Source organism: Bison bison, unplaced genomic scaffold (genome assembly GCF_000754665.1).
Source record: "Bison bison bison isolate TAMUID 2011002044 unplaced genomic scaffold, Bison_UMD1.0 scf7180017864499, whole genome shotgun sequence".
Lineage (NCBI taxonomy): Eukaryota > Metazoa > Chordata > Mammalia > Artiodactyla > Bovidae > Bison > Bison bison.
Genome location: NW_011495058.1, coordinates 2,480,208 through 2,492,948, shown reverse-complemented (window position 1 = coordinate 2,492,948; position 12,741 = coordinate 2,480,208). Strand labels below are relative to the sequence as shown.

Below are 12,741 nucleotides of genomic sequence, written 5' to 3'. Positions count from 1 at the left end.
TGTGGGAATTCGGCATAGGGGAGAAACACTGTCATATTCACTTACAAAAGGATGAGCCACACAACCAAACATGCTGGGAAAACCAGCTCACTCATGAGAAATAACCTAAATAACATGAATTCCAGATGAATCAACCATGAAATTGGAACAGAATTGGAAAAGCAGAAATGAATATGAGAATAAAGTATTGTAGAACATCATTAAGACCCCAGAGAAGGGAAAGCATTCTTAAACAGAAACAAAACAGAAATGAAATGAAATGAAATGGTGGGTAAATCTGAACTAGCCAAACCTTAAACCTTTCACATGACAACCACTCCATGAGCAAAATTAGTCAAGCAACTGCTCACAATGTTTGCAACATGTAAGTTGGAATGGTAAGGAACTGACGTTTCTGTAGGTCAAAATCCATTAAAAATTGGCCTAAATCCTATCTAATTTAAGGATAGAAACATTAATATTATAATATCAATACTATGATTTCTTAGAAATCAGGAAGAAAAAATAATCTAATTTTTTAAATGAGCCAAGGATTTGAAAGGCCAGTTTACTAAGTAGAACATTACAGGGACCTCTCTGGTGACGCAGTGGATAGGAATCCACCTGCCAATGCAGGGGACATGGGTTCAATCCCTGGTCTGGGAAGATTTCACATGCCAGGGAGCAACTAAGCAACTATTGAGTTTGTGCTCTAAGGCCCAGGAGCCTCACCTACTGAGCCCGCATGCTGCAGCTGCTGAAGCCCACACACCTCAAGCCTGTTCTCCACCACAACAGAAGCCTGCAGTCCACAACAAAGAGGAGCCGCCACCTGCCACAACTAGAGAAAGCCTGTGCAAAGCAACAAAGACCCAGTGTAGCCAAGAATAAATAAAAGAATCTGTCTGTCAATGAGAAGGATGCAGGTTTGATCCCTGGTCCAGGAATTAAGATCTCATGGGCCGTGGGGCAATTAAGCCTGTGTGCCACAACCACTGAGCTTGTGTTCTAGGCCCCACGCACCGCGACTGCTGAGCCCACGTGCTGCAGCTACTGAGCCCCCATGCCCTAAAGCCCACGCTCTGCAACAAGAGAAGCCACCACGACGAGAAACTCATGCACTGCAACTAGAGAGGAGCCCCTGCTCACCACAACGAGAGAAAGCCCGCGCACAGGAATGAAAATCCAATACAGCCAAAAATGAATAAATAATACATAACAGACATCTTTTCACTATCTTTTTAGATGCTCAGTCTCAGTGATAACCAGAGGAATGTAAAAAACATAATAGAGCATGACACCACTTTTCATCCACTGACTTGCAAAAATGAAAAGCAGAGAAGCATCAAGTGAAAGACTGAGCTAAGTTCAAGGCCAAGGTCCACGGTCAGCTCCCAAAGGCTCCCTCAGCAGTTCCCATTAGGGGTCTTTCTCCACCGGCGAAGGGGTATGTGGCCAGTGCGTGTCTCACAAGTTTCTAGGAATTTATGACACATGGAATCCTCACCTCCACAAGCCTGGAGCCTGCACCACATTCCTTGGTCAAACAGGTTTCCAAAGTCCCAGGCAGGAATCCACTCTTAACAGCAGCAGCAACTGTCCAGAGCGTCTGGCTCTGAAAGGCCCCACATTGTTCCTTGTGGTCTTGGAACTGCTACTCTCCCGAAGTCTCCAGGAGCCTTGGAAATCCAGGCCACTGTTTTAGGCTTGTCATACAACACTGTACACATATTTACCCAGAGAGAGACAAGCCCTGGGTCTCACCTCTGCTTCTCTGCCTCTGCCCTCAAGCTCACCCAACCTGCTCTCAACCTCTGCCCCAGTTTAACCACACCCACAGTCACCAGCTACATGAGACGGGTGACCAGATGCTCACAGCAGAGGGCCCAACGCCACATTCACTGCTTGGTCACCTGCTCCTTTTTCTTGCCTTGATGGTCCTAACTGACACCATGTCCTGGGGTTCTAATTCAGCACCTGGCACAAAGCAAGCGCTGACATGCTGATCAGCCTATCCAGCCCTAAGCTTTGCCTGTAATCCCCTAGCATACTGTAGACTGTGATAGTCTCACACACAGGGACAGAACTACCCCTCTCCCCAGACTGTAAGCTTCCTACTGACAGGATTCCCCGCTCAGACTCTGAGCTCCCCACTGACAGGACTCCCCCCTCAGACTCTGAGCTCCTCACAAACAGGTCACAGCTTTCTCATATTTTTATTCCAGCAGGCAGTTAATATGTGTTCAGTTAACCAAAGGGGAAAAGTCATTATCAAATATTCCTTACAAAGCCCCCCTCCATCCCATTTTCCCTCTGTCCTCTTTTTTGCTCTCTTTCCCAACCTTCATTTCGTTCAGGTTCCTCCCTACAGTTGTCTCTTGCAGCATTTCTTTTTTTTTTTTTTCCATTCCAGTCTGTTCTCTCCTATTTCATTATTAAATTCAGGCAAACCATCTCTCCCAATGCCATCACTTCTGTCTGATCTGACACTGCATTCTCTCTGAATCCATCTCCTCCATGAGGCCAAGTTCTGCAGAACTTACAACTTTCAACACCCAGGAAAAGACTTACCCACTCAGGACTAGAACATCATGATCAACCATGCCAGTGCCCTCAAGTGTGGACTTGTAGAAGGATTTTCAGTGGAAGCTTGGCCACTTAACCCACCCAAGAGACCTCAGTGGAGCAGTGAGAACAGGCTACCTGTTCAAAGCCCTGGCAGGTGGGGAGGGCAGAGTAGGAACCGCTTCTGTGGGTTTCTGAGCAGCAGGAGGCAAACCACAACCAGACGCTTAACCCCATCGCGCACCAGCCATCTGTGTGGCTTTGCCTGTAGTTACAGTTTGAGAAACAGGGGTTAAAGAGCCTCTATGTACAAACAATAGCTTCTTAAAAATGAAATTTTTCTTCTAAGTGAGCCACATAAAAATAATCTGTGGCAAACAGGCTAAAATGTGAAAATAAGTGACTTGAAATCAAGAACAAGCTAGAAAAAGAATAGTAAAAATATTAGCCAAAGTCACAGAGTACACACCTAACCCTTCTCCATCATCACCACCATCAGCATGTGACACCATAACCAACAGAAATAACACCTAACACTACCAGACACTTCCTGGAGCCAATCAGTGTTCTCTGCGTTCCTCGTGCCTTTACTCTGTTCCTCACAATGACTCTAAAACAAAATTCAAGCACAGAGAGGCAGGGCAGGAATCCAAGCAGCCTGTCTCCAGGGTCCATGCTTCCCTACTGTTCCAGAAACAAGTCAAAGGAAGGGCCCCTCCAGTAAGACCTCACACAACTTGCGCATGATCACTGAGAGAAGCCATGTAATGTCTGCAGGCAGCACATACACACTGGCTCAATGTGCAAATGTATACAACATACATCTAAATTATTAGGAGGGAAAACTACTAAATTGTCTGAGATTTTTATGATATCTATATAGCTTACTGACAAAAGGAAGAGATCCTAGAGATTAACGACTCAACAGGCAAATTGTAAAGGTTGCAAGTTGAAGGCCAGGAAAGGCGCCTGTCCAGGGCCACAACTTCTTCTGCAGGAGCCAACCACTGACCCTGCCAGGCCCTGTCTACACTCGTTGTGACTGTGCCAGGCTCCCAACCCAGCGGTACCCCCACATCTTGCCCCTGCCCATCCAGAGGGATGCAGTGCAGAAGGGAAAAAAGCCCAGCCTTCGGATGCAGACAAAAAGCACAGCTAAGAAGATGGCCACACAGCAACAACACACATAAACACCCAGCTCTCACATTTCTATCCCTATGGGGCCCCCCCATAGGCCTTTTGTCCCTTGACAGTGTCAGGGGCTATGTCGCTGATGATGGCATTTTTGAGAAGGAGACTGTCACAATCACAATTCTTGGATCTCCCACACACATCAATTTAATTTAAGAAGATAATGTCTAAAAGACTCCTGGCACATAGAGTCCTTTCCTTTTCAAAAAAGAGTAGCTATTGTTTATCGACACAATTTTTACAGTTAGGTACATACATATGATAACCTATTGAGTAGTCTCATCGGTGTTTACAGTCCACCATATGCCAGTGCCAGTGCCAAGTTGCTTCAGCTGTATCTGATTCTTTGTGACACTATGGACTGCAGCCCCGCCAGGCTCCTCTGTCCATGGGATTCTCCTGGAAAGAATACTGGAGTGGGTTGCCATGCCCTCTTCCAGGGGATATTCCTGACCCAGGAACTGAATGTGTGTCTCTTATGTCTCCTGCATTGGCAGGCAGGTTCTTTACCACTAGCTCCACCTGGGAAGCCCGTCCCCACCATATGAGGGAGTTCTAAAACACCTTTTTCTGGAGAAAAGTCAGTAGATACCTCACGAACAATGATACAGGTGAGTCCCCAGCCCCTCAATGCCCAAGGGCTGACATTCACCACATTATGAACATACCCCATGCTGGACCCAGAAATAGAGCATGATACCTCCATGGGCACCTGTCACTGTGGCCTCCTTCCATGCCACCCGCGCCTTCAGGAGGACCTGCTCCTGTTTACTTCTCCCAATAGCACAGCCTCCAGTGCCCATAGCTAGGTAGCTGACTCCTTTGGCCAAGGATGTGGCTTCCTGGAGCTGTACATGCCACCAAGGGTGGCCTCTGCCAGCTCACTGCTCCTGGCCACGTGCTTCAGGGTGACAAGTGCCACCACCTGGCCACGAGGGATGGATCCAGGGCCTCTCAGGGAGAGTCCATACACTTCCCTCAGCTGGAGGGCTCAGAACAGAGGAGTGTGGCCTTAAGACAAAACAAGGAGGCCAGGTGAGAATGGGGACTGTGGCATGTCTGCTGGGGTGTGCACACAGGGAAGGGGAGCATGAGTGCAGAGCGGCCCCAGGACCTGTGCCCAGCCCCAGACCTCTTCTTACTGCCTCCAAACCAGGCAAAGCATCCCAGCCAAGTGGTGGGGTGACAGTGTGTGCCCTGGTTTCCCCACACAAGAACACAATAGCAGTGTTCCTACGGGGAAATGACACGTGGAGATGAACCCCCTGAGGCAGAGGGCACCTATGGGACAGTCGCTAGTGAAGGACTTTCTTCAAGAAAAAAAGAACTAGATGGGTCCAAAAAGTGATTTCCACAGGGCTAGACTATGAGATTGGAGAAGGCAATGGCACCCCACTCCAGTACTCTTGCCTGGCAAATCCCATGGATGGAGGAGCCTTGTGGGCTGTAGTCCATGCGGTCGCTAAGAGTCAGATACGACTGAGCGACTTCACTTTCACTTTTCACTTTCATGCATTGGAGAAGGAAATGGCAACCCACTCCAGTGTTCTTGCCTGGAGAATCCCAGGGATGGGGTAGCCTGGTGGGTTGCCATCTATGGGGTCGCACAGAATCAGACATGACTGAAGTGACTTAGCAGACTATGAGATAAAACAGAACCACAGTGATTCTTAGACCAGAGAAGCATAAGCCAGACAGATCACGAGTTAGCACTGCACAAGGCCAGCCTGTTGCCACCCTTCTGCCCTCCCATCCTTTTATGTTGGTCCTGCACAGGGTCCTCGGGGCCGAGTTGGCCTTGGGCAATGCCGCACCCAGTGGTATCCTGAGATCTCACTGCCTCCCCCATAGAATTCTAGAGGGTGCACAACCACACGCATGCACAACCACGCACACGCATAGCCACACGCACGCACAACCACGAGCACACAGCCACACGCACACACAACCACATGCCACCCACACCACTCCGCCAGGCCTCTTAGTCCTCCTTGACATCTCACATATCACAGGCACCAAATGCCATAAGACAGATCATTCAGAAACAAAGAATATTCTGGGCCCCTCCTGGCCCCTACAAGCCTGGGAAGCTGCAGGACAGGGAAGGAGGCGTGAGCCTGGAATGTGCTCTCATGCCAAGCCCTGGACGGTACTGGGGGCTGTCAGCATCCTTGAGGAGCTCTGGCCTGATGGGAAAGCCTAGCTGCTGGGCACTGCTGTCTCCAGTCTGGTCAGATCTCATTGCTTCCATTTACTTTGAAGAGAATAACTGTATCTTATAGGTCATTCAGGCAGAAGTACTGAGAGTTTTAAAAGGATGTTTGGGATAGCCCCTTAGTCAACTCAGGCCTCAGCTGTACAGAGATGAGAAGGAAACTGACTCTCCCAAGAGCCAATCTGTTTGTCACCACCAGGCCATCATTAACTGTATGTGGGAGACAGAGCCCTTGGGCCTATGGAGCTAAACCAGCTTGGTCTGTGTTCATAACCTGCACATGTGGGCAGCAGCCAGCTAAGGTCCCCCGTGTCAGCCACGTGGGAATCACCCCGGCACATTCAGGTGGGGTCATTGAGGAAAAATCATTATCACAGCAGCTGCAAAGCGAAGTGCCAGAAAGTGAGCTCAGCACCTCACACCCATCCCAGTCAGGCCCTGCACCAGCCATCCAGAGAACAATGTTGCAACCCACATCAGGGACTCAGAGAGGAGACTTTGATCTTAACAGACTCAGAGCACCAGCCTGTGCTCCTGGCCCAGCCCTGTCTTGGCCACGCCCTTCTCTGCATCTCCATGTGTGTGTGTATGCTCCTGTGAGCATGTGTGTGTGTGTGTGTCTGTGTGTGCATGTGCATGCATGTGTGTGCGTGTGTACGTGCACACCCATGCAGGCCTGCTGATGTGGGGAGAGGGCCTGTGCCGAGAGGCCTGGTGCTGGATCCATGCCCCACGTGCACCCCCACAGGTGACGCCTCAGCCCCCAGGGCCTGGCTCACCCTTTCTAGGTGGAGAGGAACCTTCAGGCCCTGTGAGACAGGCTGCATACAAGGACAAGGTGAGAACGCCATGCACTCTGAGAAGCAGGTGCTTCTCAGAACTTTGAAACAGAGACCCGTGTGGGGTGAGGGAGGGAGGGGACTTATGGCACCTCCAGGAGGCCGCAGGGGGGGGAAGGAGAGGAGGGAGCTGGCTCCAAGGCACCGTCAGCGCTGACAGTGGAAGGGCGCTTCAGAGGAGGGGACACACCTGCCTCCCGCCCCCTCTAAGGTTCCACTGCAGTTTGGCCATCATGCATCTTTCCTTGAGGCCGCCTAACCCCAAAGCAGCCCTCAGGGACCATGTGCCAGGGAGTCCACTGGGAGGATGGGGAGTCTAGAGGCAACCCTGGAACTATTCTACAGAGAAAATCCCAAACCCATCAGTGATAACAAGCCCAGAGCAGCCCAAAGCCTTCTCCCAGGTAACCCCACCTGCCTCCACTCTGTGACACAGAACCACGATTACAGGGTTCAAGGGAAACAATAGAAATCCTCCTCACATGTCCGTTATACAGATTTACTACCATGAAAACACAAAAAAATAGCAAGTTGGATTGATTACCTGGGGTTTAAACACCAAATACCGAAGCTGGTGGCTCTGTTTATGGACGGGCACCATGCCTGACAACAGGCTAAAAGGACAGTAACGCAATGAACCATCACTCAAAAGAACAGAAAAATTTCATTTGTAAACTCTGGTAAGAGACCAGAAAACAAAAGGGGATGACTCAAGCTACTGACACTACAGGACAGAAGGAAAATAAGTCATGAGACACTCACGGCTGCCCCCCTCCTAAGACTAACTTTACTCTTTCTGGAAAAATTTCTCATGAGCATATATCTGTGTAAATACGTTCCATCCCAGTCCAGTGAGGGTAAGGGGAAACTCAGGTTAAGATGGGGAATTCCATGATTTAACTTTGGAAACTCCCGAAAGAAGGTTTCATTTTGGGTTTTTGTTTGTTTGCTTTGCTTCAGTTTAATCGGCATGAGAAGGATCAACGTGGACTCACCTCGGCATGAAATCCCTCGACCTTCAATAATCTGTTTGCAAACCCCACAGACTCTGGCTTTTTTAAAGGCCTTGTTCTTAAAACTGTGCAGACTCGCAGTTACTTCTTCTGGCTGAAAAAGTAAAGGGAGAGAGTGTCAGCGCTTCCATTGATAGTCCGTTTGCTCTTCCTTTTCCCTTTCAAGAGATAATAAATCCAGCCGAGTTGGTGAAGAGCTGAAACAGGAACTTGACCAGGCAAACAGAGCAGAACAAGACAGCACCTTGCCAAGGCTGGGATCCCGGGAGCCTGGGATACCCCATCGGCACGCTTAGTGCCAGAGCCCTAGTGATGACCCACATGCGCCCACCTCATAATCCCCTGGGTGAAGGGCTTATGCGATAGTGTATCAGCTTCCAGACTGCAGGCTTACAGCCACCACTTCTGTGACAAAAGAATCCACGTGCATGCCTAGAGTCTTAATGCTTTTTTCTAGGGAAGACACAATCAGCAAACAGCATGATTATAGCAGAGGACACTAACTCACTGGCCTTCCTGGCCCCTTAGCCTCTCTGAACTCAGGTACTGGTGGAGAAGCTGTCATCAGACCACGGTGACAGGACAGGCGGTTCCTCTTTAAACCTGGTACAGCATCGAATCCATTACACACACAGGCACGGCAAGGAGAGGGACCACTTAGCCACCATTTCCATGTTTGTAGTGTCAAGCAAGGCTCACAGCTATGGCTGAGGATCTTATAAAAATTCAATTTGCCTTTGAAACTAAACACCAATCATATTCCCATTTTCTGATATGCGACAGAGCATTCTAACATAACCGATATCCGCATGGACTCTCAGAGGCCATTACTCACACCAGAATAGCTAAAATTCATTGAGAAGAAGAAGTGTTACCGAGAATGGAGACAAATGGTACAGCTACTTTGGAAAGCAGCTTGACAATTTCTTAACACATATTTTTAAATCTACACCAATCTTACGACTCAGCAATTCCACTCCTGCTGCCGCTGATGCCGCTGCTGCTGCTAAGTCGCTTCAGTCGTGTCCGACTCTGTGCTACCCCATAGACAGCAGCCTACGAGGCTCCTCCATCCATGGGATTTTCCAGGCAAGAGTACTGGAGTGGGTTGCCATTGCCTTCTCCGAATTCCACTTCTATAGACACTTAAAAAATATGTCTGCAAAGACATGTGTGAGAATGATCAGAGCTACCTTTTTAAAAAGTGCCCCTAACAGGAAGTAACCCAGATGTCCATCACAAGGAACCTGGACAAACAAACCATGGTATATTCATAAAATGGATACATATCATATATCCAAATATTTGCTTGGGTATACACAAGAGTAAGCTACTAATACATGCAACATCATGGGTGAACATCAAAAGCATTATCAGGCTGAATGAAGAAGTCAGATATGAGCACACAGTGACTGATGAAAAGGCAAATGAACCTATCTAGTTCCTCAGAGGCAGGAAAAAATGAGGTGAGCTCTACGATGTCTCCAAATTCCTACATGGAGAAAGATTTCAGGATGCAGAGAGGGAAGGGCGAACCAGTATACCACATGGGTTGAAGGAAAGGAGTTAAGAATTCAAGCTGAGTAAGCCAGCAAGAAAGAGTTCACTAAGGAGAGCACTGGAGAAGAGAGAGCTGCAAAGAACTCTTAAGATCTTCAGAAGGGCCCTCGGAAGCATTCAGCACAGTACTGGAGAGCATGTGTGTACACACAGCTGTTTGAGGAAGATACTCAAGGCTGGGGAAAGAACCCCCATTTAAGGAAACAGTGCTCACACAGAGCCGAAAATAGTCCTTCTTCCCACCGCCAGACCAGGAAAACCCAAGATTCAGGGAATATTGCATAGAAAACAGGAGGATCTTGCCTCAAAGTCTCTCCAAGTAATTTAACTGCATTTCAGAACAAAGCTCAAGAATATCTGTAGAAATACAAAAATACCCAACACCCAGCAAGGTAAAATTCACCATGCCTGGTACCCAATCAAAAATTATCCGGCATGGGAATTCCCTAGTGGTTCAGCAGCTATGACTCCATGCTCCTAGCACAGGGGGCCCTGGTTGGACCCCTGGTCAGAGAACTAGATCCCACATGCTGCAACTAAGGATCTCAACACCACAACTAAGGATCCCAACACCACAACTAGGACCTGGTGCAGCTGAATAAAAACAAATAAACACTTTTTTTTAAATTATCAGGCATGCAAAGCAACAGGAAAACATAACGCATAATGAGAATAATCAGTCAATTGAAAGTGACCCTGAACTGACGAGAATAAGCACACAGGATATTAACAGAGTATTATAACTATATTCCATTTGTTCAAAAAGGTAGGTAAGAAAAGATCCAAAACAAACATTTACAGAAGCAAATGCAAATAACTGAGATATTAAAAAATTAAATATTAAAACACTGGATTAAATTATTAACAGATCAGACACTGCAATAGAACAAATTAGTGAATTTGAAGATATCACCATGGAAACTTACCAAAATAAAGCACAGAAAGAAAAGACAACCTATGTAAATAAACAGATAGATAACAAACAAAAAGAGTATCAGTGAACTGTGGGACTTTTAGCAGCTTATAAGCCACTGAAAGAAAATGGGTGGGTGGAGGGAGGTTTGAAGAGATAATGGCTGAAACTTTTCCAAAACATGAGGAGAACTATAAACCCATTGATCCAAGAAACTCAAAAAAATCTCAAGCACAAAAAAATGTGACAGAAACTACATAAGGCACATGAAAACCAAATTGCTCACACCCAGTTATAAAGAGACAGTCTTAAACAAAACTGCAACAGACTCACAAATACAGAAAACAAACTTATGATTACCAAAGAAGTATGGAGGAAAGGGAGGGATAAATTAGGAGTAGGGAGTAACAAACTAGTATAAATAAAACAGATAGGCAACAAGGATTTACTGCACAGCACATAGAAGGATATTCAATATCTTACATTAACCTATAATGGAAAATAATCTAGAAAGAAATATATATATATATAAATTAATCACTTGCTGTACACCTGAAACTAACACAACACTCTAAATCAACTATACTTCAACTGGAAAAAAAAGAGATCTTAAAAGCAGCCAGGGAGGCAGGGGAGCACAAATTACACTCACGGGATTAAGCATTAAAATAACAGTAGATTTCTCATTCAAAAAAAAAGCAAGTGAAAACACGGTGTAGCAATATAAAGCACTAAGAAAAAACTGACCAATCCAGCAAAAGCACACTTCAAAAATGACAGGGAATTAAAAACTTCCTAGAATATACAAAAGCTGCAATAATTTATCACCAACTGACACATACTACAAGACATGTTAAAGATAGTCTGAGCAAAAGGAAAATACTATTAGATGAAAATATAGCTTTACACAAAAGAATGAAGACCACTAGAAATGATTAATTACATGGACAAATATGTAAGGTCTTTTACTTATTACTTAAAACTCATCAGAAGATAATTAACTATTTAAATAAAAACTAATAATGATACAATGTGAGGTTTAACATAAGTAGAAGTAAAATTTATGATAAAACAGCACAAAGCTCAGGAAAGGAGAAATGGTAGGTAGTATGAAATTAAAAGACGCTTACTCCTTGGAAGGAAAGTTATATCCAACCTAGACAGCATATTCAAAAGCAGAGACATTACTTTGCCAACAAAGGTCTGTCTAGTCAAGGCTATGGCTTTTCCTGTGGTCACGTATGGATGTGAAAGTTGGACTGTGAAGAAAGCTGAGTGCCGAAGAATTGATGCTTTTGAACTGTGGTGTTGGAGAAGACTCTTGAGAGTCCCTTGGACTGCAAGGAGATCCAACCAGTCCATTCTGAAGGAGATCAGCCCTGGGATTTCTTTGGAAGGAATGATGCTAAAGCTGAAACTCCAGTACTTTGGCCACCTTATGCAAAGAGTTGACTCATTGGAAAAGACTCTGATGCTGAGAGGGATTGTGGGCAAGAGGAGAAGGGGACGACAGAGGATGAGATGGCTGGATGGCATCACTGACTCGATGGACGTGAGTCTGAATGAACTCCGGGAGCTGGTGATGGACAGGGAGGCCTGGCGTGCTGCGATTCATGGGGTCGCAAAGAGTCAGACACGACTGAGTGACTGAACTGAACTGATACCACTGTAAGGCTCTCATAATTTACATGAAGCAATACACTATCACTTGAAGGTAGACTTCGACAAGCTAAAAATCTATAACATAAACCTAAAGCAACAACTAAAATAATGAGTTGTAGGTAATAAATACAACAAAGAAGAGAAAACAAAATTATGTTAAAATGGCAAGAAAAGAGAAAAAGCAGTAATAAAGAACACATAAGAGAAATGGAAAACAAGCAGCAAGATGATAGATTTAAACCTCAATATATTAGGAATCACATTAATGTAAACAGTTTAAACATCTCATTAAAAGGCAGGGATTGTCAAATTGTATTTTTTTTTAAAAGTATAGAAAAATATACAATGTTAGTGTTAAAGAAAAGCTGAAATGACTATATTAATAACAAAGTAGATTCCAGATTAAAGAATATTCCCAATGATATCCATCTGAGCCGCCAGGGAAGCCCCAGTGACATAGAGAAGCACTACATAATGATAAAAGGGTAGAAACATCAAGAGAAGATAACAAAGTTACGCATTTAATAACGAAATTCTCAAAATATATGAAACGAAAAGTGACAGAATTGCAATGAGAAACAGGCAAACATAGACAGTCAGAAATTTCATTATCCCACACTGAATTGTGTCCCCACCAAATTCATATATTGAAGCTTTAACCTCCAATGTAACTATGTTTGAAGTTAGGGCCTTCAAAGAGATAATCAAGGTAAAATGAGGCCATAAGGGTAGGGACCTAATCCAACAGGGCCGGTGTCCTTATATAAAGAAAAGGGGATACTAGGGAAGCTTGGCACACAGAGG

At 45.7% G+C, this 12,741-nt stretch overlaps 1 protein-coding gene across 8 annotated transcripts in view; it reads right to left on the bottom strand.

Moving 5' to 3' along the window:
• The window catches only part of TNS3 (tensin 3), a 223,522-nt gene that overhangs the window by 170,514 nt on the left and 40,267 nt on the right, over positions 1 to 12,741 (bottom strand). For 6 of the 8 annotated variants that reach the window (XM_010829019.1, XM_010829014.1, XM_010829011.1 and 3 more), the window contains exon 2: positions 7,785 to 7,896. The exons of the other annotated variants lie outside the window; for them this stretch is intronic. Coding sequence is in view for 3 of the 6 variants with exons in the window: in XM_010829014.1 (XP_010827316.1) it covers positions 7,785 to 7,896 (112 nt within the window). In the remaining 3 variants the exon portion in view is untranslated. The remainder of the gene's footprint in view (positions 1 to 7,784; positions 7,897 to 12,741) is intronic. 8 annotated transcript variants of the gene reach the window in all.